This window comes from Lonchura striata, chromosome 8, assembly GCF_050655825.1.
Source record: "Lonchura striata isolate lonStrDom1 chromosome 8, ASM5065582v1, whole genome shotgun sequence".
Lineage (NCBI taxonomy): Eukaryota > Metazoa > Chordata > Aves > Passeriformes > Estrildidae > Lonchura > Lonchura striata.
This window is the reverse complement of record NC_140710.1, coordinates 6,951,285-6,976,200: the sequence shown is the minus strand read 5'-3', so window position 1 is coordinate 6,976,200 and position 24,916 is coordinate 6,951,285. Positions and strand designations below refer to the sequence as shown.

The following is a 24,916-nucleotide window of genomic DNA, read 5'->3' as shown; positions in this document are numbered from 1 at the left end:
AACTCAGCTTCTTCAGTCTTGTCTTCACTGCTGCTACATCTTCATCTAAATTTAGCCTAATGTTCAGAATGACCTACACAGCAAGAAAATAAACTGTTTGAAAAAATATAGGACAAAGCTTATGTCTAAGGAAAAGCTTCCCACAATGTTCTATTTGCGGCACACGATCATACATTTGTGTCACATCATCTTATCCTTTCCTTGATTGAAAAAGAGGCTTTTTAACCTACTGAAAATTCTTCCTCGTACATCTTCACGGCGGAGGGTCACGGTCCCAGTCAGAAACAAGGGCAAGCACCTGCCCGGTGGAGACCAGCACTAACCTCACCCAGCCCGCAGCGCTCCATTAATTTCCATTCCCGCACCTGGGAGGGAGCGGAGCTGTGCGGACCCTCCGGGCTGCGCTAGCCCTGCTGGGGCTCCCCACACGTGTGGGCCCTCACGGCCCGCGCAGCTGCGGCGGGTTCCGCGCGCCATAAGAGCGCGGCCCGCGCCGCCCGCGGAGCCCCTGCGCCGGAGACCCCGCGCCGGAGACCCCGTAGGCGCCCGCGCCACGTGCGGCCGCGCGCCCCCCTCGTGGCGGTCCCGCGGCGGCGGAAGATGCGCGGCCGGAGCGCGGTGAGCGGGGCGGCCTCGCCGCCTTCTCCTTTCTCTATTCTCCTTTCTTCATTCTCCCTTCTCCTTTCTCCCTTCTCCTGGCGGCGAGCGCTCCCGGGGCGCCGAGCTTCAACCCCCTCCCCTCCTTTTCTTCCCCCTTCAGGCGGTGAATCCGCCCCCATGGCGTTGAGCGCCGCCGGGAGTGGGGCCGAGCTTGGGCTGATTTGGGTGGTGCTGCCTGGGTTCGTTCCGCTCTAAACAAAAGGCCTATTTTTTTAAAAAAAAGCAACAAAAAAGTAATTTTGCATTGCATTTCCTGAATTAGGGTTTTTAGAATGAAAACTTATCCATCGGGGGCTTGCGGGCAGCGGGACCGGAGGGGTCGGGCCGCTCCCGGTGGCCGAGGCCGGGCGCTGCCGCTGTCCCTGCCCGGCGGCTGGCTTCTCCCGGTGTCCCTGCCCGTTCCCTTTCCAGGGGCTTCTCCCGCTGTCCCTGCCCGTTCCCCTTCCAGGGGCTTCTCCCGGTGTCCCTGCCCGTTCCCCTTCCAGGGGCTTCTCCCGCTGTCCCTGCCCGTTCCCCTTCCAGGGGCTTCTCCCGCTGTCCCTGCCCGTTCCCCTTCCAGGGGCTTCTCCCGCTGTCCCTGCCCGTTCCCCTTCCAGGGGCTTCTCCCGCTGTCCCTGCCCGTTTCCCTTCCAGGGGCTTCTCCCGCTGTCCCTGCCCGTTCCCCTTCCAGGGGCTTCTCCCGCTGTCCCTGCCCGTTTCCCTTCCAGGGGCTTCTCCCGCTGTCCCTGCCCGTTCCCCTTCCAGGGGCTTCTCCCGCTGTCCCTGCCCGTGAATGACTTCTCCCGGTGTCCCCACCTGATCACCTTCCAGCGTCTTCTTGTTTCTCCACCTGTGTGACGCATATGCGAGTTCCAGGCTCGGTCCCGTTTACTGTGATGAGTACAATTAAGGCGTTTTTAATTAAAGTCATTACCCATGACTGTAGTTTTAATTGCCTAATAGTTATTCTGGAAGTTAGTGCTGTTTTTATGCTGATAGCATTTTTTTTTCCTGCAGCAGGCTGATGGTGTATGAAGTATTCCCAGGTGTTAAAAGGTTGGCATGGATAGAGTTTAGACTTCTGTTCACTTGTTATGCCATGTATAAAGAAAAAAATCCAAAAGAAAATTCTATCATGAACATTTGTGTTAAAGAATATAGATTTCCGTAAATATTTTCTGAGTTCTTTTTCAGTGTGATGGCATGCTTTGAGTAAGACTCACTGGTTGTAGAGGCTGGCTGGCGGTAAGGCTGCCTATGGTGATAAATCATCCTTTAAATTTCACCAAAGCAAGAGCAGGACAGCTCATATTGCATCACTTGCCCAGTTTGTTTATTGGTTCTTAAGTAGGTCTCCCACTGGCGTCATTGGAAGGTCGTTGTAACCAGTGGCACCCTCAGTGCTATTTAAGACTTTTATTATCTCCTTGTATTAATAGAGGACCACTGAATATTATTTAACGGGTCTATTGGAGGTTTGGTTTTGTGCCAGCACTCTGAAGGGCCAGGGAGAGCTGTTGAGAATTATTTTAATAAAAACAAAGCAGTAGTTCCTCTGTTTTTTAATTCAAAAATTCTAGAACAGTATTGGAAACCTTAAACAAGGAAGTTCTAGTGGTTGAGAAGTGGAGCCTGCAGCACATTCAAAGCAAAAATGAAACTGATAGTCTAATTTTACTATCCACACTGAGTGACATCCGAAAGAGTAAGGAAGCCCAAATGATGGAAAGCAAATTAGATTTTTAAATTAGATAATGTTTGAAGATGTTGGAGTATTACTACATTTATTTCCTTGTTAATATTCTGTTTTAGGAAAAAGTAAGAAAAGATAAATCATACCAAAATAATTTAAATGACACTTTAAAAAAATCAATTACAGTGTGAGGCTTATTGCTATGCAGAGGAAGAAGCCTTTGCACAGAAATAAGCCTTTTACTTTATTTCACCTATTGAACAGAAAAGTGTAGACTAGGGAGAAAGTGCTTGTCTAGCTTTGGCAGTAGAGAAGCCTGGAAATAGTCTGAGGAAATGGAGATTGCATTCCATTTCAGCACTGCTGGTGAGTTACCTGGCACAGGCATGTGTATTTTAATCTAAAATTTAAAGGGCTTTTGAAACACAAATAACTTTTTTTAGCCATATGTGGGAAGGACTTGTTCTTTTTGTCTCAATATGGAGGAAACACCTGAAGTTTATAAATTTAAAATTAATGACTTTCAAGGAAGATGTGTACTGTGTCATTAGTTAAGAGTTAGTCATTAGTTAATTAGTTTATGTTTACTGGTTTTGTGAAAGGAGGAAAAGGTGACACCCTACAGCTTTAAGTCAGAACGCTACAGGCAGGACAGCAGTTGTCTGGAACTTTAAATGTGGAATGAGAAAGGTGCTGTTGTGGGCAGCTAATTCTTCCTGGATAGTTAAAGATCACCTGATTAGTGTATTTTAGGAGGCTATAGAATTATCTTAAATGTAAGGGTATATTTTAAAAAAAGTGAAATTTGGCTTCTATGTGGATGCAGAAATAACATGGAAGATGGTCATCACAAAGAGTTAACATACATGTATCCCAATGGAGTGCTGGGTTTTGTGCCAACACTGTAGGGGAGAGGCAAAAGTTGTTAATTGCAAGTCACTTTGCTGTTCATATTCTGGGCTGGGGGGTGGGAATTCCTTTTTTACCCAGGTTTTTTTTTTTTTTTTTTTTTTTTTTTGCCTAGGTATACTTGGGGTTTTTACAGTTGGGAGTCAGCAACTTTTTATTAATTTTCTGGAAATAGATGTGTAGCAAATAAGTTCTTAAATAAGTCCAGGTTGTGTCAGCATTTTTTCTTTGCTTGTTTCTATCCACATTAACTGTTACTGTTCAAATCATCCTAGTAACAATTTTGAAGAATGGCAAAAGTAATGAGAATGGATGTATTTCATGAAAGGGTAGTATATAAGAGGAGAGAAGTAAAACCTTAATATTGCCAGTTAGATTCCTATTATGTGTAACTGCTTTCTGGCTCTAAGGGAAGTAGATACCTCTAACAGTAAAATCTGTGTGAAACAGCATCATATTCTTATACTGGTCTAGCTGCTGGATAAAAGGAAAACATGTGGAGTGTAGCATTATTGATGTGGCAGTTTTATCAGGTTCCATTTGTAGTAACTGTGGATTTGTTCAGGATTAATGGGGGGAGTGTATAATAATTATAATTCTGGCCCTGCAAGAATGATACTGTCTAGGAAGAGAAGAGTGTCTCAAAACTAATGACAAAACATGCCTGCCATACAGAGTTAAAACTCTGTGGTATTTTTGTCACTTTTGCTTAGTTTTTGGATAAATTGATGGAAGAATCCTGCATTCAAACAACAGAGGAGTTCAAACAAGGTGTAGGATTAAAGACCAAGCTGAAAAATCATGACTAAACTCAGTAACAGTGGCAAAATAATGGTGGTCACTTCTAATTAGCCTGTTTACTTCATGGTACCAATTCACATTTTTCTAAGAAAGTATATGTGCTGGTGTTTTTTTTAATTAGCTCTCCTTGATTTTTCTTACATATCTTAATTAAAAGTTTGGTGGTAGTTGTTAATTATGATGTACTTGTTTAGCCTTTTGTTTAGTCTTTGTTCTGTTTATGAATGCTGCTTTCGAACAGCATTGCTCTTACTCAAACATCTTGCACGATAGTTTTCCTTGGGGGTTATGGAAATGATAATCAGCCTTATGCTTGCTCTGTTTCCAGGTGCCAGAAAGACTCTCTGGAAACAGGAGCTCAACAAACAGACATTTTGTGTTGTACCATCACCTAGTCCAGTTTGTCAAAGGTGGAATTTTAAAATCTTAGATTGGGCTATGATGATAAGCAATCTGCTAGTGGATTTTCATGTTTCTGCCTTGGTTGGACTTCAAAGTTTTGGTTTCAGTCACCTTCTTTGTTCCGTTTTGTGTGAAAAGAGGGTTGTAGTGGAGAATCTAAAAGTGTGTTGTCCTTCCTGCAGCCTTTGGATTCTGTTGGGCTTTTTTCCTCTCCAGACTCTGCAATAAGTGTAGCATAGAAGCACAGAAAACTCTTAACCTCTTGCAAAAAGAAATAACATGTCCAATCTTACAGTATATAACTGGATTCAGAAAGCAATTGACTTGTGAACCAGGCTTGGTGAACCATTTTATTCACAATGTCTTTTCATTACTTATTCAGATAATTGATGCAATGTTTGAAGTCCCTGAAGTGCACAGAAGCATCTGCAATTTTCATTGACATAGTAAACTATTTTAGAAAAAAAGTACTTCAGTATCCTTACAATAGACAAAATATGCAGCCTTTGTTTCTGTAAAGATTTAAAGTTAATGCATGGGAGATTTGGTTTAGGATTTCCATAAATTAAGGGGAGTTCTCACCTTTCAACAGTTGGGTTTTTAGTACTGAAAAACAAGTGTAGTTTCTCTGTGGGTTTTGTGTGACTTCATTAAAAATAAGCATTGTGGTGCTTCCCCCTGGTTATAAAAACTACTAATAATAAATGGTGGTATTTGTAAAACTGCTGACACTTCAGCAATCGAAGAACACATTGAACAGATGCCTCCTGTTGCCCTCCACTTCAGTGTGTTTACTGGTGCTTCATTCAGCCTAGGTCATATTCTTGTTTTCGTGTTTCTGAGTGCTCCTGTAGCCTCTTCCCTCTGAATGCAGTCAGCTGCTCCCTGATTTGGTTTACATGCTCTTAGTGTCTCCCTCGGGTTCTCTCCATTCACCCGTCTTTCACAGCAGGCTCTGCAAGCTTTGTTAATCAGCTCATCCATTTGCATTAGAAGGTGGGGGTTTTTTTCCTGCACAAGAAAAATGGTTTTCACCCCTCACTGCTTGCTGTCATTTCTTAGTTTGGAGCTTCCTAGTTTATCATCAAATTTATCACTTGCTGTACTTAGAGCAACTTTTCTGTGGTGTTTTTTTGCATGTGTGTCCATCTATGTTACCTGGCCCCCTTGCCTGCCTTTATAAAAACTTATTTTTTCTTCTTGATTGATTCCTTCCACTTGGTTCCTTTCATTTTCTTCACTGACTAGTAGTTCTATCACTTCTGGGATTTCATGCACTATTTCCAACACAGTTGACTTTATTTGAACCATTGTCCTCCATATTTTCATGCAATATATAGCTAAAGAGTCTTTCTGAAGCTGTTGTTAGTTTGTTTTCCTTTGTTTTTTAGGTCTTTTTCAGTTGGGCACAGGCACTTGCCATAAAATACCTACACGGCAATGTTTTCTTATGTCCAATATATAAGCAGTGGATTTCTTGAGCTTCTCTACTATCATGTCTCCTATATATCCTTTTGTAGTTACTTATGACAAATGCATAATTCTAAATGTCTTTTAATAAGTTGATATCTCAATTCATGCATTTTTTGACACCCTTGCTAGTTTATTTAGTTGCAGTAGCCCATGTAAAGTCACCTTTTGCCAAGCTGTTGCTCATTGCTTATGCAGAACCCCCATTTGTCAAAGGTATAGAAAAGTGGATATTGTATAAAAGAAATAACTTTTATTGGAGGAGCTTTGTATGTCAAAAGAGGAGCTTTCCTATTAAGTTGATGTGATACAAAGGTGATCTGATACAGGCTCTGGTATCCAGGTCTGTCACTTGCCAACAGTTTTAATTGTTCTTCTTCATTCAAGTATTTCTGGTTTTGAATAACTTCTGGTTTGTTAGGCTCCTAGTTTTTCAAGAGAAGTTATTTCTCTACCCTGCTTGTCTGTTGTTCATGTATACCCTGTTTAATAGATTTCTAACCCACTGGCAAGTCTTCAATAGATAGCAGGAAGGTGGAATTATCAAGGATGCTAAACTACCACGGGTTTTGCAAAGTCAAATGTGCTCTCACCTCTTAGGGAATTGCACAGCAAAACTGGATGTTGAAGCCTTAGAAAAGCAGTGTTTCCACAGGACAAGGTTTCTGCTAGCAGCCTTAATGTGTGGGAGATTATTTCTGCCATGCCATGATGAGACGAGATAAAGCATTTTGTGTACCCTTCCTGGCATCCTAGGTAACATCTCACAATCCAGACAATTTACTTTTGCTTAAAGTGAGATGCTTGTTGGTGTTCACAATACCAAGATTTCTGTTAATTTACTCATTGCTGAATTCTACTGCTCTAAAGAAATCAGCTTTAATTATGTCTTGGAAGAGTTGTTCAAACTGCTGTCACTCAGGGCTGCACACTGTGGTTTGTGGAGCTCTTCTTGGGCTCTCTCAGCAGCAGAGAGCATGCAATAGCACCAGGATTGCTCTCTGCAGCTCTCCTTGGATGTGGCACCAGCCAGAGGAAGTTAATAAACACAACAGATGAAAGTGGGGGAGGAGTCAAAGATGAAAAGAGATTGGTAGAGAAGGTAAAAATGGCATGTCCAGAAGTAAGTAGCACATTAAGTAGGCTGGGTCTGATTGGTTTGTTTTGCCTTTTTTCTGTGCTGAGGAGGAAACATGATATTTGTTGGCCACAAAGCAGATTCTGGAAGAATGATGTGCCTAGAAGGAGGACTGAACCTCAGCATGCTTCAAGATGGCTGCTTCATGTTTCACTCAGGGTTGGGATGTATCCTTATTGTCCTGTACTCCTTCTGATCTGCATCAATTTTCTGTGTAGGTTGCTCAAGGATCTGACTTTTGTGAAGGTGGGAAGAACCTCCAGGAATGTCCACCAGGCAGCTTGTCTTAGCAGATAATGTGATAAAGAGGAAGGAGCAGGAAGCAACAAATATTTATATTTGGAATGTAATTCCATGTGATGCTGGGTGCTTTTCAGTCCATGAGATAATTTACACTGACTGAATAATGTCAGGAGATTTAACTGTTTCATGTGATCTGTGAAGTTTCTCTTTCCTAATAAGTCACAGTCCTGTGATACCTAAATTGGGCTTATCCTGTCATAATAGGACAGCCAAATTTCCCACTTCACCGGTGGGACCTTAGGAGGAAGAGCTGTTGCCACTTTGCATTTGCCACAGCTGGCAGAGTGACTGGAGAGGTGAGAAACTTCCTCTCCAGCCCAGATATTTTCCTCTGTCAGCAGTAAAGACAAACTGATGCCAGATTCCTTTCCACTTGTCCTCTGCTGGTATGTGGGGGAAGATATGAAGGTCAGCCCCAGGCTCCGTGTGCTGTGACAGCGTAGGTTGTTCCCTTTACACAGATGGTCTGGCTAATGAGAGTACATTGCTGAACAGTTCTGAATCAGGGTTATTAACACCCAGAACTAACTACACTTCATGGAACCATGGAGTTAAGTCATCTGTAGTACTGGGATGGTCTGTGTGGTATAGACACTCGCTTCTTGTGTGCCTCTCCATTCATCTTGCTAGTCTTACCCTGCAAATGTCTGACTGATGGAAATCCCAGCCTTAGCTACAGTATTGGAGATAAGAGCTGAGGCTATACTACCTATTGTCTGTTTTTCCCATCCACTTCCTCAACGGGGAAAATGGTCTACTTAGAAACTGAAAACCCTCTGTGCCCTAGCCCTGAGCTTAAATGGAGCACCTGGACTGGGGTGGTGGTGGTGGAGGCTGCAAGTGGAACCCATCAAGGCACTCCACCCTTGGAGTACCTGGCAGTGCCATGCTCCCAGCTCTTCTTCCTTGCCTGACCCCCAGAATCTCATGTTGCTCTCTGCAGGTCACTCTACTGGAAACCTGTTTGAAATTTTGCCAGGTTATGTTTGTAGTGTTGAGCAACACATTTGGCATCTTCTTGCAGTATGGGAATGTCAATGGCTGATGTGCTTTTTTTTTCTCCGTCCTGTTAACCTGTCAACTCTGATGCTCAGCAGTTGCAGTCCTCTCACAGAATGGTGAGGCTGAGTTGGTGGGCAGGACAGGAAAATGCTGAGGACCAAATGTGGTACACTGGAGCATCTGGCCTGTTCATCTTAATCTGAATCTTACAAGCAGTCTCTTGTGTAGAAATTGTGAGGGTTTTTTTTTCTGGATTCTTAAATAGATGAATCAAGTGAAGCCTCCATTAAGCTTGATTGCAGTGTTTTTAAAATTATTTCTATCTGGGTCTTGTGGAAGCATTTGGAGCAAGATTTTACTGTATACACTTACATGTTGTTTTTTTCCCAACATTCATTTTTAGTATCTGGTCTTATTTTGGTTTGCATAGTTGATGCGACTGTATCTGTGAGATGTTTTTTTTCCTTCATTCATTACTTAAAAGCTTATGAAATGTGCAATAGCATCTAGTTTTGACAGATTTTTTTAATAAATTACTGTTATGATCCTAATGATACAGAAGGAGAGGTTGGCTCTGCTTTCCACATGGAACAGCAAGTGATGAAATTCAGGGAGTTCATTACTGGAGGGAATTCTGCATCTGTCAGCAGCATGTGCAGAGCTGCAGTCCTTATCACGGCAGTGTTCATACCTGGTGCTGTGGGCACAGGCCCTATGTATGAGGGAATCTTGAACATACTAAGACCTGACGGATGCCAGTGGAAAGAGAAAAGAAAACCTTTGTGTGTGTCAAGTCATCCAGGTTGCTGAGGAATGTTGTGTTAGTAGGAGTTTCATAAGGATCCAAGTCTTTGTGCCCATGTGGCAGCTGAGAAGTGACAACAGCAGAAATGGGTAAAGCCATGTCATCATCCTCCAGCCTGGGATAATCTCCCAACCAGCTGAAGAGGGTGGCTTCCTAAATAGATGATAGCTCCTAAATAATTGGCCTCATTTTCTGTGTTGACAGTCTTCCAGTTAACAGTGAGGTCAGTGGGAGTAATTGGTTAATAGCTTCATTGTGTCTTAAATTTAAATAGCACCATTAACCTCGAAGGTCATGAGCTGAAATTTCCACTACCAAACCACAGAATTTTATTGTGTGCACCTATAGTGCCCTGCTACTTTGGCAGGAAGCAAAAAATTATGGAAGTAGTCTGGAGAAAGACACAGCACCAATATGCTGGAGGGATTTTGCCATTTGTGGCCAGCCGTTGGAATTCTTTGTCAAGTGTTCCACAGCATTGCTGATACCTGGGTTTCCTTTACACACAGAAGTGGGAGCCTCTACCACAGCAGAATAAAATCTTTTCCTTTATTTGGCACCTTTAAAAAAACCAATTTTTTTTTGCACACTAGGTCTATGTTGGTTATCTGTGCTTGCTTGGAACATTTTTTTAAGTGAATTTTTGTAGACATTTGGGCTATGGAAAATGTTAAAAATAGAGGACTGTTTTGTTTATTATGTGAGTATAAAGTTCCTTCATTGTACGATGTCAGAAGAACAATTAAGTTTTATCTGAGCAGAGCAGGGTGTCCCTAGGTGCAGGTTACAACACATCCAGTGATACTATTAAAAGAAAGATTGTTTGTTGTTGCATTAGGGAATCCTTATAAAACATCAGGAAAACTGCCTGGAAGAATATAAATGTGTTCAGGCAATGGAGTGAAATATTCTTAAACTGCAGGGTGATGGCCTGTAGCTGGATAGGTTTTCAGAGCAGCTGTTTTGATGTGATTGTTGCTTTTCCCAACAGTCATAAATTGGATGTACTAGAACCCTTTTTTTTCTTAAGGCTTTGCTGTTTGGAGGTCCAGAATCAAAGCTTCCGTTATGAAAGGGAGATTATCTAGCCTAGAGTTCATGAAATAAACTTTGCTGGTTTTTTTTTTTCCTTTTGATGAGTTGTTTACATGCTTCCAAAGATGTTAGGCTTTTTCTATGTACAGACCAATGTTGTCTTGAAAGATCTGCTTTGTGTAGCTGTTATGGGTGCATTGGGTGTTGGCCTTGGGTGTGGGTCTGTCTGTGCTGAACTTGCCTTGCTTGAATCGCTATTCTCCGAGTACTTATTTGTCTGTATGAACAGCTATCTGAGTTAAATTGAGGATTGCACTGTGGTGTTAAGAGACCCTAGTGTGGCCAAAGTCATTTAGGTGAGGGTCAGCTGGAGACCCATGGTGGGATTGGGCTGACCAAAGGTGGACTTTCTGCCTGGACTTCCCCTGGTGATCATTGGAGAACTCCTTAGTGTGCAACCAGTGAAGAAGAGCATGATTTGTCTTCCTCTCGGAGATTTGTAGAGCAGGACAGATGAACTGTGCCTTGGAAGTGCCCATTTGGTAGAACTTCTGTACAGAGGGCTGGAGAGAGTCGCTGCCCAGCAGATGGGTAACCTCAGTGAGGTAAACTCATCCACATTGGCCTTTAGGACTGGTGAAGCTCATCCTCTCTCACATGCAGCTTTTCTCAACAGACTGGAGAAACCACAAGCAGCCTGGCTGCTGCCTCACCTTTTACCTGCCTGTTCAATGAAAAAACAAATCGGTTGTGGCTGTGGAAGAGGCAGTTCAGCATGGCAGTAAACTCACTTTTGGGTGCCAACCTGCCAGCTTCTCCAGCTGGGCTGTACAAATTCCTTGAAGCCCAAGCACCCAGTATCTATTGCTACTTAATTGTAACATAAAGTTATTTATTAGGAAGGCTAGGCTGCAGAGCAACTTTATACCTACTAGCATATTTTTTTTTTTTTGAAGGACAGTATTAAAAATACCCATTGTTCATCTGCCCTGCTTTAAAGGAAGCTAAAAATCATCTGCTGAGGTATGTCACACTTTGCAAAGAGAAGTTTAAAGAAAACCATAGCTCTGCATGAAAATCTGGGAACTGGGTAGGAAAGCTAGTCATCCTGATCCCAAGAGATGAGCTCCGGGAACTCTAGAGGCAAGAGGAGGAGCTGCAGATAACTTTCAGTTGTGTTTCTTTAGCCTCTCCCTGCTTTTGTGTCAGTATGGAAAGTTCAGTGTTGGCATTGCTCTTCTCTTAAATACTGCATCAGTTCTGGTTTTTATACCCAATACCTTCTCTGTATTTTACCTTGTCTTCCTTGTTATAAAAGTGTAATTTCTGTTGTCTAAATTATACACCAAAGACTTGTGTGAGCCATATTCATGAGGGAGCTGTTTATCCCTGAGATTTGGGTACCTTATTTAGGCTGCTTACCTAACCTTTATTTCTTAAAGGGTAAAATAAAACAGATGTACACAGAAAGCATCTTGCAAGTCCTGGCACTTTTACATACAGGTGTAAGCTTTGGAGCATGAGGTAAGCTTGGTTTCTGTAGTTAAAGCCACTTAAAACTTTTTCTCCTTTCCAGCATCCTTGGTTTGGGGATAGGTTGCATGAAGGGGTTTACCCGGAAATTACTGAGGATTGGTTTTTTTTTAAATGTATGAAATTGTAATACTTATTTACCTTCTGCCTGCTGCTACTAAAATACTCTGTGGAAGTGCCAGCTGCTCTAACGAGAGGTAATTTGTACAATTAATAGCTCTTGATGCTTTCTGTTGTCTTCGTTCTCTTTTGTATCTTCCCTGGTTCTGCATCCTTCCTGTGTAATTGCAAGTTGCAGGAGACATAACCCCTTCTGCATGCTGCTCACAGGTCTCCTTTGATTCCTCCTGTACTTCTGTTCTGATCCAGCCACCTCACACTCGTCCCCAGATCTCTTTCTGATCACTGTCTCAAAGCTTGGAAACATCAGCACATTAATCCCCTTTCAGGTTTTCATCTTTGTTCTTGTTATTGATATTATTTGGCCTGAGTGCAAGGTGTATAGCACACTGTATTACAGATGTGCTTAAAGCAAATCCATCAACTGTTCTAAAATTAGGCAATGCTGGTTGAAAGACCCTGTTCACATTTTTTATGAATGTTTTTGTGCTTATACATAGGCACATTAAAAATGGCTGAACTCATGTAAATCTCCCTGGTAAGTCTGGAGTTCTTCAGTGTCTAGGTCCTTTCATTATTTACAAGTAAATACATTTTAAAAATGCAGTCATAAATCTTTGAAAACATCTTCATTTGTGCTCAGTTGAAACTTTGCTAACTGTATTATACAAAATTGACAGCAATGTAGAAATGTTTTAACTCTCCCTGTAGGTAGGATTGAGTTCTGCTTGTAGTGATAGGAAAGCAAGCTGTAGGATTTAGGATGTCTGTCGCATGCAACTTTTAGTATCTCTGAATTTAAAAGAAGGAAAACAAAATCAGGGGACTGAAGGCATTAAAATCTCTATTCCTGAGGCAAAAGTAAAAGAACTGGAGAGGGGAGAAAGAATTACTGGTACTTCACTGCTGTGTTAACACATTTACCTGCAGTGTATGCTGCCTTTTGTTTTTCAGTCTTGCAGTGCTGACAGTGGGTTCTTTAAAATGTGTTGAAAATTGGCCAGGCAGGACATAACGGGACCAAGTAGATGCTCTGTGTTGCAGAGCAGCAGTTCAGAGCTGGGAGAGGAGTTGTGGGGCCAAGGACGTTGCTGGCCTTCGGACTTGCTGGAAAGGTGCTGAATCATCTTCTCCAAACCCTTCTTGCACTGCAGCAGAGCTGCTGGCCCCCTTCCCTGTCTGGCCTGTGCCCTGACAGTCACAGGAATCCTTTGCTGAGGTTATTCACTGGCACCCATGCATGCCTAAATCTGTGTGGCTGCCCAGCTTCCAGTTGTGGCATTGAGGATGTGGTTTCTATCACTACTAAGGCTTCTCTCACCATCAGAGCTATTTACATCTATTCATTTTGTTACCTCTATGCTCTGCTGTGCCCTGGAGAGTTTTGTTCCAGTCTCCTGGCGTTCAGACATAAGTATCCACAGTGGGGTTTGCAAATACACACATCTTTGGAAAATTGGCATGTGATACTTAGAGCAGCTATGCAGCATCCAAATTACACATCTCATAAGGCATGAAAAAGAAAGTGGGCAAGCAGCATTAAATAGCATATTTGTGCAAAAGCAGCTGAAGTGTGATTTCTGTGGGAACTGTGACTACTTGCCTAAGCTTTGTGCATCTAAATTCCTCACTTAGGGTTGTAAGTATTTAGGAAGACTTTCCATCTTTTGTATCTAGTGTCTAGCTCTTTAAGATAGAGCTTTGACTGCTCTTGATTCTTCTTCTGGGTTGCTTTGGTTTTTTTTTCCCTCCTTTGTTTTTTGGGTTCAGATCCAAAAGGTGATAGTTTTTCCAGGTAGCTGTGTGTTATTTCATCTCCTTGGCATCAGGAGGAATTTCATTGCACCACACAGAACATTGCATCGGCAGCAGAGCTTGTACAGCTTGTCAATGGGTTCCACAGCAGGGGCAGGGTAGGAGGCAGGGACAGGTTCCTGTGTTTCTGAGTGGATCATCAAATAAGCTAATGAAAGCTCAGGACCATGTCAGTTACCTTTTTCAACCAGTGTTTTCTCAGAAATTGTATGGTGTTTCTTTTTTATCATGACTTACATATTTTGCAGTGAAACCTTAGAAATTTGACTCTGTTTCATGAAATACATTAATTCACTAGCCTTTAAGAGCCTGAAAAACATTTTTAGTGACATGCAAGGTTAGTCTCAGTCACCCACTCCTGCTTCATTTCCACAGGGCGGTTGATAAGGTGTTTTATTTTGCTGGTTCTTCTTTAAATTACTGAGTAGATAAACAAATTATGTACATATACACTTAATTGTAAGCTGTTCAAGTAACAGTGGAAAAAAAACCCTTGTTGTGTGAGTAAATAACCTCTTTAGCCATTGTTTTTCCCTCTACCCCCCCAGTCCCTGCCACTTCCTGCACACATGTACAGCAAAGGGCAGTCAGCTTAATTGGGCTGGTTTCTTTTTTCTTTCCTGTTCTTTGCTGAAATCTGGCTTTGGGTTAGATGCCATGAACAATTCAGCTCTGGCTTTCTCATCTGAGTTTGTGACTGTCAGCATCACATGAATTACATGTTTAGCTTTTTAGGTTCTTGTAACTTCATGGCTGGTTTTAAAATAGTTAATTTCTTCTCTGTGTATATTTATAAGGGGTTTGCACACCTTTGTGTTCCCGTTTTCTCCTAGAGCTCTTTTTTAGTTATCATGGGGTTATAGGTGGTGGAGGATATTTTGAATTATTATGAAAACACTGTGTGAGCTCAGTGTTGCTGAAGATGGTGTTGATGTGGTATCTTGAACTGGAGGCTGTTTCCACAGAGGTTCTTGAATTACTGCATAGGACAAACCCGGGTGCTTGCATTGTGTAATGTCCTTTCCCTGCCCGTTATCTTTATTAAATCATTTTGTACACAAGATCCATCTCTTGCTCACACATGCCTCTCCTTGGTTCCTCATCCACCTGCACCCTCCCATCTGTCAAACAACAAAATAACTCTTTGATAAGAATTAAATATTAATTTTATGAGAGGAATGTCTTGGAAAAGAGTAAAAGTGTTCCAGAGATAAATGCTTAGTTCTCCAGAAGAGTAGAAAATGAGGTGATGGAAAATGCCAGGTTGTAGTTCACAGGCAGCAGCATTTAAATGGTTTGCTTTAATCATATTAGGATAGAATTAGATTGAGTTCTTTATTTTGTGCTGCAGTGGAATAGGACTGTTACTGATCATTTTTCCCTCCCTCTTGCTTTGATGATTAGTGTGAAAATTCAAGCAGCAAAAATTACTGGAATTCTGCAGCAGTGCAGGGAGACAGTGGTGTGAGGAGGTCTGACTTGGAGTGTTGTGTCCTTGCACATGAGAGCTCTGGTACTTCCCTAATAGACTGAAAATGAGACCACTGCTGCTTTTTAAGAGGTCTGTTCCAGCCACATTGCTCTACAGCTTGGCAGATGGTGGCATGTGGATGGTTTCATATTGATTGGATGGATTTGCCTCGGGGTAATAGGAGTATGGGTCCTTAAAGATGTAACTCAAGATAGTTCTTTTTATTTGAAAAAAAAAAAAAAAATCCAGGAAAATGTGCATTTGTGAGACACTTCTCTTTGCATGAACAGAGTGTGTGGTAATCAAAGCACTGAAGTTGCGTGGAAATAAAAAGTCCTTAAATAGATTATCACAAAGACCAAAAAGCCAAGAATACTTATTTACTAAGTGATTACGTTTTTACATTAGAAGAAAGTGACACTTTTAATTAGTGTTCAAGGCATATGGTGAATGAGAAAATAAGCTTATTTCATGCAAACAGAAATCGATGCAAATAACCTTTCTCGTATAAAAAGGGATGACTTGAAACTCAATACATATTCAAGAAGGTTAAGTCATTACTGCATCACTTTAATATTAGTTAAAGGCCAGCAAAGAAAATCACTACTCTGCATATACTTACTCAGCATGGATTGCTATAAATGAAAGGAAATATATGGTTCTTTTAGGTGGTAAACCTAAAGAAGCCCTTGTCCATCTAATGCATTTATTCTTTAACCTCAGTAAATAACCTTATGGGCTCTGCCTTAGCACAGGTAGTTGCCATAGATGCCCTGGTTCCTCCAGCGATTTGTCCCAGCTGGCAAAGACATTTTGTGAAGCTCTTTTATTGTTCTTTCTCACACCTCTGCTTTGTGCTTTCAGTATTGTAAATGTTGTTTGTAAATCCTTCAGTATGAAATGACTTTTCAAATGTGTTTGTACAGCACCTAACACAAAGATCCCAGTCTCATTCATGCCTCTGGGTGTTGCTGTAGAGCATTGAGTGAATTGGTATTTTTTTATAGTAATGGAAGTATTTCTTGAGGTATTTGACCTTAAATAAAGTGGAGAAAAAATACTTAAATAGCTTGCAGACATGATGGAATAGGGACAGTTTGATACCTTGGGAGACTTAGGTGCTATTGAACACTGGATCCTTTCCATGTATTTCAATCTTGTGCTCTGATGCATGCAGCAGTGGTTTTCATAAACGAATTTAAGCCTCAGTAAGTCATAGCAGTAGCTCATCAAGTTGTCTTCAATTTGCTTGAAGGTATAGTTCATATTTTTTGCAGAATTATTTGCATGCTGAATTTTGCCTTTCTGTGAAGGAACCCTCTTGTGAACATAATCCTGATTTTTGTTCTTCTGTAGTATAAACCACTTAGTTGGGTGTGTTTTCCCTTATAATTGTACTTTTTTCTCAAAACTGATTGGATTTTACCACTTTTGCTGAATAAAAAACTCCTGTATAAATTTTAAGGTCCCTTTAAAAAAAAAAATCTGTGCTAAAAGCTAAGTGATTTTAGGGTTTTGTTCATGGACTTGCTGCTTGGGAGGAAAGGGCATAAAACAGTGACAATTTTTTTTCCTCCTGCTTGATAAGTGTAGGGGGGATTTACGTTGTATATCAAAACCAGCAGCTATTCCAAGAAAAATCTTTAAGATGGTTACTTGGATCTGTGTACACTGCCCACCTGGTGGTTATGGAGTGAACTGTTACTTTAAAGAATAGTTTAAACAACAGCCATGTTTGGGGCAGGCTAATCTTGCAAAGAGAGCAGTACATATAACAGGAGTCTACAGTGTGATAAGGGGAAAATTCAGCTCACTGACTAGATATTTTAATGTGCGAACTCTAGGGAAATAACATATTGACTATTCTGTTGTGCGCAAGAAAATTGAAGAACCCTTTGCAGACAGAGGGCTTGCAAAGGATTCTTTCTGTTTCTCTTAACCAAAATCTGTGGCAAGATGTTTGAAATCAGCAGGACGCTTAATGCTGCTTTGTTAAATAATGAGGTAATATTTTGTCACTTTTTCTGGGCAGCATCTGTTTTTTCTCCTTTTTCATATGTTGGTGAAGGATTCAGTTTAATCTTATATAAGTAAGATTTTTTTTTTAAAAAAAATATTCTTCAATTTATTATTTTTTTCCTTTTGATGCTTTTGGAGAATTGGGTTGTCTTTTATTTGCGGTTTCAATCGGCTGCTGTTGCCTAGGACATTATGCCACGTAAGGCTTCTAAACTGCACAGAGTAGGTAGTTATTAACGCTGAATTGGCTTCTGGTATAGTCCATCTGGGCTCTGTATGAGAGAGCTTGCTAGCGGCTACTGATGCTAAGATACCCGCAACCTTTGGGATGTATGCGTGGTGGAGAGGGGCTCAGTGATATGAGATCACTTCTTTTAAGGGAAACTGTCATTAATGAGTCAAGAAACTGCTCATTTATGGTAAGGAGAGGGAGGGGGGGGCTGGGAAACAACCCTGTGATTTCATTTTGATATTGGATTAGCTGTTTAAGACAAGTTTCTTTTTGTGGGGATGGAAGATTGCACTAAAAATATGCTTTGCGCTCAGGGGCTTGCTGGCTGATGCTGGAGAGACTGTATAGAGAATCTGATGCTTTACAAATGTCACCACCGTGATGCGGTGGTCAGTCCCTTTCCCCGAAAGATAAATGGTACTATTGGAAACACGAGAATAAGGTTGACTTTTTCAACAATAGGATTCTGCCTTTGTCTTTCCAGAGAGAGGCCTCTGAGGATGTTTGAGCGTTTGTTGTAGTGTTTCTCGGAAAGGCTGCGTGTGTGGGGTGCTTTTTGGGAAAGCGGTCAGTGTGCAGAGTACCTGGATTTATAGATGGATAAGATTAGCAAATTTTTGAGAGAAGCAGTGTGCGATTATTGTTTCAGAAAAATGGCTGAATCTTGATATGCATAACGAATTTATAGTAACAAAGTAGGCTGAAGTTGAAAAGACTTAAAAATAATTTCTGGATGCCTTCTCTAGTGTTATTAACCCCTGAAGAGACCTTAAGCAAAAAATATGCATTACGGATCCAACTTTAATATTAGATGTATGTTTGCACAAGAATCTGTGGTAATATACTAGCTGTTGTAGCATTTTGATGTCTGTGTGTTCAGTCTAATGGTCCACCTAAATTTGAGTTAGGAAATGTATCTTACAGGGTACTTTAATCTATGCTGGTTTTTACTAAGCTACAAATGTGCTCAGAAAGATGTGTGGTGAGAGAAATCCTCTGCAGCCTTTCACATTGTTCATATTTTAATTGAATTCAGTGCTCATTCCACAAATAGATGGTATTATGTTTTTTAAATGTGATTTTTCTCCTTGCTTGGTTTGTGTATAGCTAGATTTTATGATCTTTACTACATTTCCTACATTTTATTGGTGTGTTTAGTCTCTGTGTGTGTTTGAGCGTGTCTATGGTTTAAAGAAATTTAAAATGTACTGAATGTCTGTCCCCAGCTTTAGCAGTGTGTAGGGAATATTTATACTTTTTATAAGATGAAACTTGTAGAACAATGATGATTTGATTTATGTGTTTTGAAAATGGTTTTGGTGGTTTGTAGTCAGATTTTCTTTCTCTAGGAAAGAGCTAAGTGAGCTTATAATGTGGCCCATCCTAGCTTTCTCGGTTTTCAGCTCTTACATTTAAAAATGCTTGCAATGTTTCTTTTCTTTAAAAATAAGAAAAAATTATTTAGTTGTTGAAATGAATCTGTGGATGGTAAAACTAAACGATCCGATGTGTTTTAATAGAGTAATACTCAGTTGCTGTAGTTGAGATTAATGTAAATCCAAGGTTTGTTGTAATTACAGAGTGCTATGCCTTGTTACTTAGTACAGAATATGCTTTAGGAAAATACCGCTCAAGTAAAGAGGAAGAAATGAATGCTTCATAACTTGTGAGAATTCTTACAAAACTTGCTGTGGTCAGAAGGGGGTAAAATATTGCTGTTTGGAAGTGAAGTTTTGTTAGTTTGTCAGTGGCAGCGAGCGGAGGATTAATGAGTGTGCATTGTTAAGTTAAGCACGTTTCTCTAAGGCTGAAAAAGAAAATTCTTTTAAATGCCCAAAGTTCGCTGTTGTTTTATTTCCTGTCGAGCTGAAGAATAATGAAGCGAGGTGGCAAAATAATTCTGAAATACTACTGTTGTTCGGGGGAGTGCCCGATAAAGAGGTCTGCTGTGCCTTAGACATTGTCAAGTGGCAGCAACATCAAATCCACTCCTTTAAAAATACGCATTTTAAAAAACCTCATCGGGCGGAAGGAAGGAGAGATGGGTTGATTATTAAAATCAATAGTACCTGAAAATAAATGCAGCTTTAAATGCACGTCAAAGTGCTTTTGTTGTGCCTTTAAGCCTAGAGGCAGATCATTAAATATGCATTTCTCCGGAAAGCAACTGTCGAAAAAGATAAGGTGGTTAAAATACGCCGGACCTGGGAGCGGGGCGCGCAGGAGGTAAGGAGATGTAGGCACTGGAGCATGGCCGAGGTATGGCACCGCCGGGCCCAGGGGTGGGAACGGGGAACCAAAAAAAAAAAAAAAAAAAAAAAAATTTAAAAAAAAAATAGGGGGCTGCGTGTTGTTTCTTCAACCGGGCCTTAATTACTAGACACAAGCAGCAGTTCAGAAATCTGGTCTCTGTTGTTGTAGAGGTCACCGCATCATTAACATTGTCAATCTGGCAGCGGCTAATTTCAATAGCACCTGATGTCGCAACGCCTCCCCCCCCACACACCACACACACCCTCCCTCCCCCCTCCCCCCGCGCGCGCCGCGCGCTCGGCCAATCAGCGCGCGGCGCCGCTGACAGATGGTCCCATAAATGGCGGTAAAGGGGCGACGGCGGCCGCCAGTCGCAGCAGGGCCCGCGCCGCTCCGCGCGCTCCGCTCCGCGCGTCCCGCCCCGCGCCGCTCCGCGCTCCGCCCGCCGCCGGCGCCGCCGCCCTCCCGCCGCAGCACCACACTGAGACAACGAGATAATATACTTAGCTATTATTATTTATTATTATTATTATCGCTGCCGCTATTATTATTATTATTATTATCGATAATAATTTCTCGCCGCACAAACGTCTAGCAGTGTGCTTTGTGGCTCTTCAAAAAAAAAAAAAGAGAGAATAATAATAATAAAATAATTCCCTGAAACCTTAGCAAAACCGTTAGAAGAGTTGAAGCCTTTCAAGACACCCAATATTTGCCATTAAGAATGGTTATGGTAGGTATTAGTAGTTTTAAAATCTGATTGTAGCGGGTTTATATAGAGGTAGTTATAGAAGCTAACATACAGGTTTTCCCCGAATCTGCATCATTCTCAGTCTGTGTTTTCCCATGAATTTAGTTTTCTGCTACTGATCTGTTTGTACATGATCTCTCCCTTTCCCCCCCTCCCTTTCTCTTTCCCCCTCTCTCTCGCTCGCTCTCTTTCATATTTAATGTCTGCGTATCCTTTAATAAAGGATGTACTTTGTCATTTTAAGGTAATTGCGATTTCTCTCAGAATAAAGAGAAAAGCTCATTTCTAATGCAAGGCTGGTATGTGGCTAACTGAAATGCGAAAGGAAGAAGAGGCTTTTTTTCTTTTAAGGGTGGGGGAGAGTTAATTTCCACATTGACATTTTGGAGATACAAATGCAGAGCAAAATCCTTGGGGAGGGGGGGTGAAATGTTTAAAAAAAAAAAAGCCTCGAGATTGGTAATTTTGTATTTGGTGGACTGCGCAATAGGTATGGTAATTTTAAAAGAGGGTGATTTATATGAGCTTCAGTAAATGCTGCATATTGTATTTCAAAGAGTTTCCTGTCGTGACCTCATAAAAAGAGGAGGAGGCTTGTATGTGTTGCAGTGCCTAGTATATGTCGATTTTGTTGCATCGTTGGGCAGCAGCGCTGTAAGAAGGAATGTCAGCTTTTACATAACGCTCTTTTTGCTTTTGACTCTGTGAGGGGCTGTAAGGGTCCATCTTTGTGATCACAGATGGAGTGGAATGGCTTGAAAATGGTAAGTGAACGGGGAGAGCCTGCTCGTGGGGTTTTGTCTCGTTTCTCGTGTGCCTCGCGAATTTCTTTTGTTCAGGGCGGTGGATCGTGAGTCATAAAATAAAATTAGAGAGCCTTGTTTATTTTCTTTTTTTTTTTTTTGTTTCGGTGGGCTATGTCTGCCTGTGTGTGTGCATATGTATCTGTACATCCATTTACCGTGCCTAGCTGCGATGGCACTCCACAGCGTTTCCATTGAACGTTGCGTTTCAGTTGAGCGCGGATGGTCTCTGCTGACAGTCACGGTGTCATGGTACCGCGTGTGCCTGGCGGAGCGGGCGGCCGATGATGCCTTTTCATCTCCGTTCCTATTACACCAGCCTTAAATACAAACCTAATAATCGCCTCTAAAAATCCAGGTATCGCGTTTCCCATGGAGCCGGTGCTGTCGAGGATGGATGGGTGGATGGATGGATGGAAGCAAGGGTGTGTTTTTTTTGTGTCGGGGTGGGGGCTGGGGTTGGGGGGGTTGGGGGAGAACCGTGTTGTTTTGTGCCTTTTTTTTTAAATGCCGGGAGAAGTCAAAGCCATTTATGTGAAAAATAGTATTTCTATTTTTAGCCCGTATTCTCCTGGCAGAGGAGCCCCGGACGTGCTCATCTCGTCCCCTCTTTTGTGCTTTTCCTTACAGATTGTGCAAAATGGCATGATCAGACACACAACTGCGGGCACCGGGGCTGCGCCGAGCGGGGCGACCCGGGTGGGGGCTGGGGCCGCACAATACCCGGCCCTCCTGCCAGCCCCGGGATGGGGGGCGCCGGGGACCCCCCCTTCCCCCCAATTTAACGTTTTGCAGACTTTTGCCGCGGATATTTATTATAACCGGGGAAACAAAGCGACGGTCTTTTCCCATTCTTACAGGATTGTCTTTGTCTAGCTGCTTGTTTTGATGGGTGTAAAACAAATAAGATTAGACTGAGCAGCCGAACTGAAAGCGATAGCTGGGAGGAAAAGCCAATGAAAGGTTGCCGGGGAAACGAGCATAGGGGAAGCTGAGTGGGGGAGCAGGTGGCAATCATGTGGGAATACTGCAAACAGTGTAAAAAAAAAACTAAAAAAAAAAAAAAAGAAGCAGGGGCTACCTCGATTATCTCTGCTCTTCTTTGTGGCAGTCACAACTTTAATTATTCTTTATAAATAGGTGTTAATTACATTTCTGGCTCAGGCTTACAGTGATTTCTAGAAATCTGGTTTTAAGCATCTGTTCTTTCTCCTTTGCAAAGAGGGTTATCTTTTTTTTTTCTTTCCCCCTCCCTGCTGTGAAATTGTACGTGCAAAAAATTGCAAGGAATCCTGTGAGGCAGTATAAAAAAAAATGTAAATTATATTGAATGAAGTTGACAGAGGTATAATAGTGAACTCCCACAGCTGATAGCTTCTGCAAATCATTTCTTAGAATTTTCCAGCAAATGTCCCTATGAGAACAGTAGGTAGAATGAATTTACCCTAAGCAGTGATTTTGTGTTAAGTGATATTGGTATTTTTACAAAATCAGATGGTTATATGGCAGAATAATCAGTTCAGGGGAGTTCACCATATTTTAGGGTTTAGGCACTGAGAGGAATTTACAAAAATACTGAAATTATTCTCCTCTTCTTCTCCGGCCCCACCTTTAGTCAGTCTGTTTTATATCTGCTGGAGTAACATCCACTTCCAGTGTCTCGGGCTCCTTGTAGCAACTCTTACTTTTTAAACCACAGCTGAATATTTTGTTAATTGTGATGGTCTCTAAATTGTAGTGGCAAACAATAATGGGAAAGAAATGGTGGTGCTAGAAGTGTTAAAAAAGCATAGTAGACTAGTAAGTGATAGACGGTAGCGTAAAAGATATAAAAATGTGGTTGCCCAGAAAATGTTCATCTATCACACATCAGGAGGCATAAGAAGCAAAGCAAGAATATAGAACACGCCTTTCTTTCTGTCTTTGGATTTGCAGATATTTTTACTTTATTCCTTTCTCGGGAGCAGGGTTACTTGGAATGTGAATTCAAGCAGGGATAGTAGTGCTTGGTTGAAATAGGAATAAAAAATTAAATGCCCTTTTAATTTGCTTTTTAAGCATTGCTTCTGCTGCAGTCCTTTCTGCGAAAAAGTGATTGAATGACCCTCTGAAAACTGCACTGCTTTACAATGTAGAGGGGGAGAAAAAAATCCTGAGGGGGTGTGTGCGTGTGTAAAATTCCGTATTTTACAGTCTGTGCATGTGCAGAGATGCATTCTGACATGCATTGTAGTTGTACGTGAGAGTAAAATAATTTTTCTTCTGTCCAAAACAGAGATACTGTGTTCTAGATCTGTTAACTTAGTCATGACAATAAATAAGGGTGTCTTTTATTATACACAGCTGCATTGTTTGTTTTAAGAGTCATCAGCTAGTAGTTACATTTTCATTTTCTGTTCAGTTTCGTGTTTCTACAAAGATTTAAAAATAATGAAATCCTTGTTTTACGGTGCACGTGTTCCTGCCCTGATCTTCCTCTTTTCTTTGTTTTAAGATTATATTAATGAATGCAGCCTGCATGTACATAGTGACATTTTCTTTCTGCATGTAAAAGATTGCATTGTAAATCTTCCTATAGAAAAATAGTTATTAAGTTAGTGAAATAGAATTAAGATTGCTAGTGATACTAAATTATGAAAACGTAAAACCTTTCTGTTGAGACAAAAAGATACAGAAAATGTAGTTGCCCTTAGACATGACATTTTTCTTTTTTAAAAAAACTGTTGTCTTAGTCTACTAGTCAGAAAGAAGGCAATCTTACAATTGGATATTGATGCAATGTGAATACCAGCCATCAGTTGAAAATCCTGTCCCCATGTACTCTGCTAATCAAGTTCCCATGTTAGATAGAGGGATGCCTCTGCACTGGTGACTGGCTTGGTTGCCTTCTTTGCTTTCTTCCTCTATATTAATTTTACCTTTTTGAGTTCTCTCAAAGTGAGCCCAAGCTGTTGTGACAAAGGATGGTTACAATGAGCTAGAAAGGGTATACTTAAAAATCCCATTTGAATGGGTTTGAAACAGTCTTCATCATCTTTATTTGGTCCTGTTAAATATTGTGACTCTATTGAGAGAAAATCTAGTTGCAATAATCTTACATATATTTAAGGGATTATTTTTTTTTTAATAATATCTTCTAACTTACAGGGAATGTTTTTTTCCTCAGCCTTCCTACTTGGTATGCTGGGAGTGTACTAATTAAATGAAGGTTATTTTCTGTGAATAATTGTCGTACTGTTGGTACATAATCTAGAGCCACTCTACACCCTGAGGTTTTTCAAAAGAAATAAGGTATGATTGCGTCCCATATTCTGACATTGGAATTTGTTGTCTTCTTTAGGAGCTTGGACTTTGAAAATAATTTCAGCAAACAGCCCAGGCAAGAAATGGACAGTGGAAGGGAATATTATGGTGAGAGGGAGAGAGATGCAGATAACTTGACAAATCCACTTGTCCATTTTGGCAATCTGTGTTCTCTGGACACCTCATTTACATGCCTGGACACATTAAAATGTACATTTGTTTGTCTGTGGGACAGCTAACTGGATACACTCCGATGCACTGGCAAATACTGCAATGCAGTATTTTTTCAATGTCATTGGGGTTTTGGGGGAGAAGTGGGCGCAAACAGTTTTCTTGCAAGTGAGGTGATGTTAAAAAGCATGGTACCTCTGTAAGGGATAGGCCAGATTTTGCAAAATTTGCTAATCTGTGATGGAAAG

General features: G+C 41.3%; 1 protein-coding gene across 8 annotated transcripts in view; it reads left to right on the top strand.

Moving 5' to 3' along the window:
- The first annotated feature begins 594 nt into the window (after positions 1-594).
- ELAVL4 (ELAV like RNA binding protein 4) overlaps positions 595-24,916 on the top strand; it is an 80,139-nt gene continuing 55,817 nt past the window's right edge. Inside the window, exon 1 of one of the 8 annotated variants that reach the window (XM_085585673.1) lies at positions 595-618. In XM_085585673.1, the coding sequence (XP_085441799.1) occupies positions 601-618 (18 nt within the window). In that variant the 5' untranslated portion in view covers positions 595-600. Of the gene's footprint in view, positions 619-16,896; positions 17,141-17,412; positions 17,575-19,463; positions 19,614-20,011; positions 20,374-20,942; positions 21,156-21,325; positions 21,620-24,916 lie in introns of those variants that run through there. The other 7 variants (XM_021529152.4, XM_021529145.4, XM_021529199.4 and 4 more) reach the window with 7 other exon arrangements.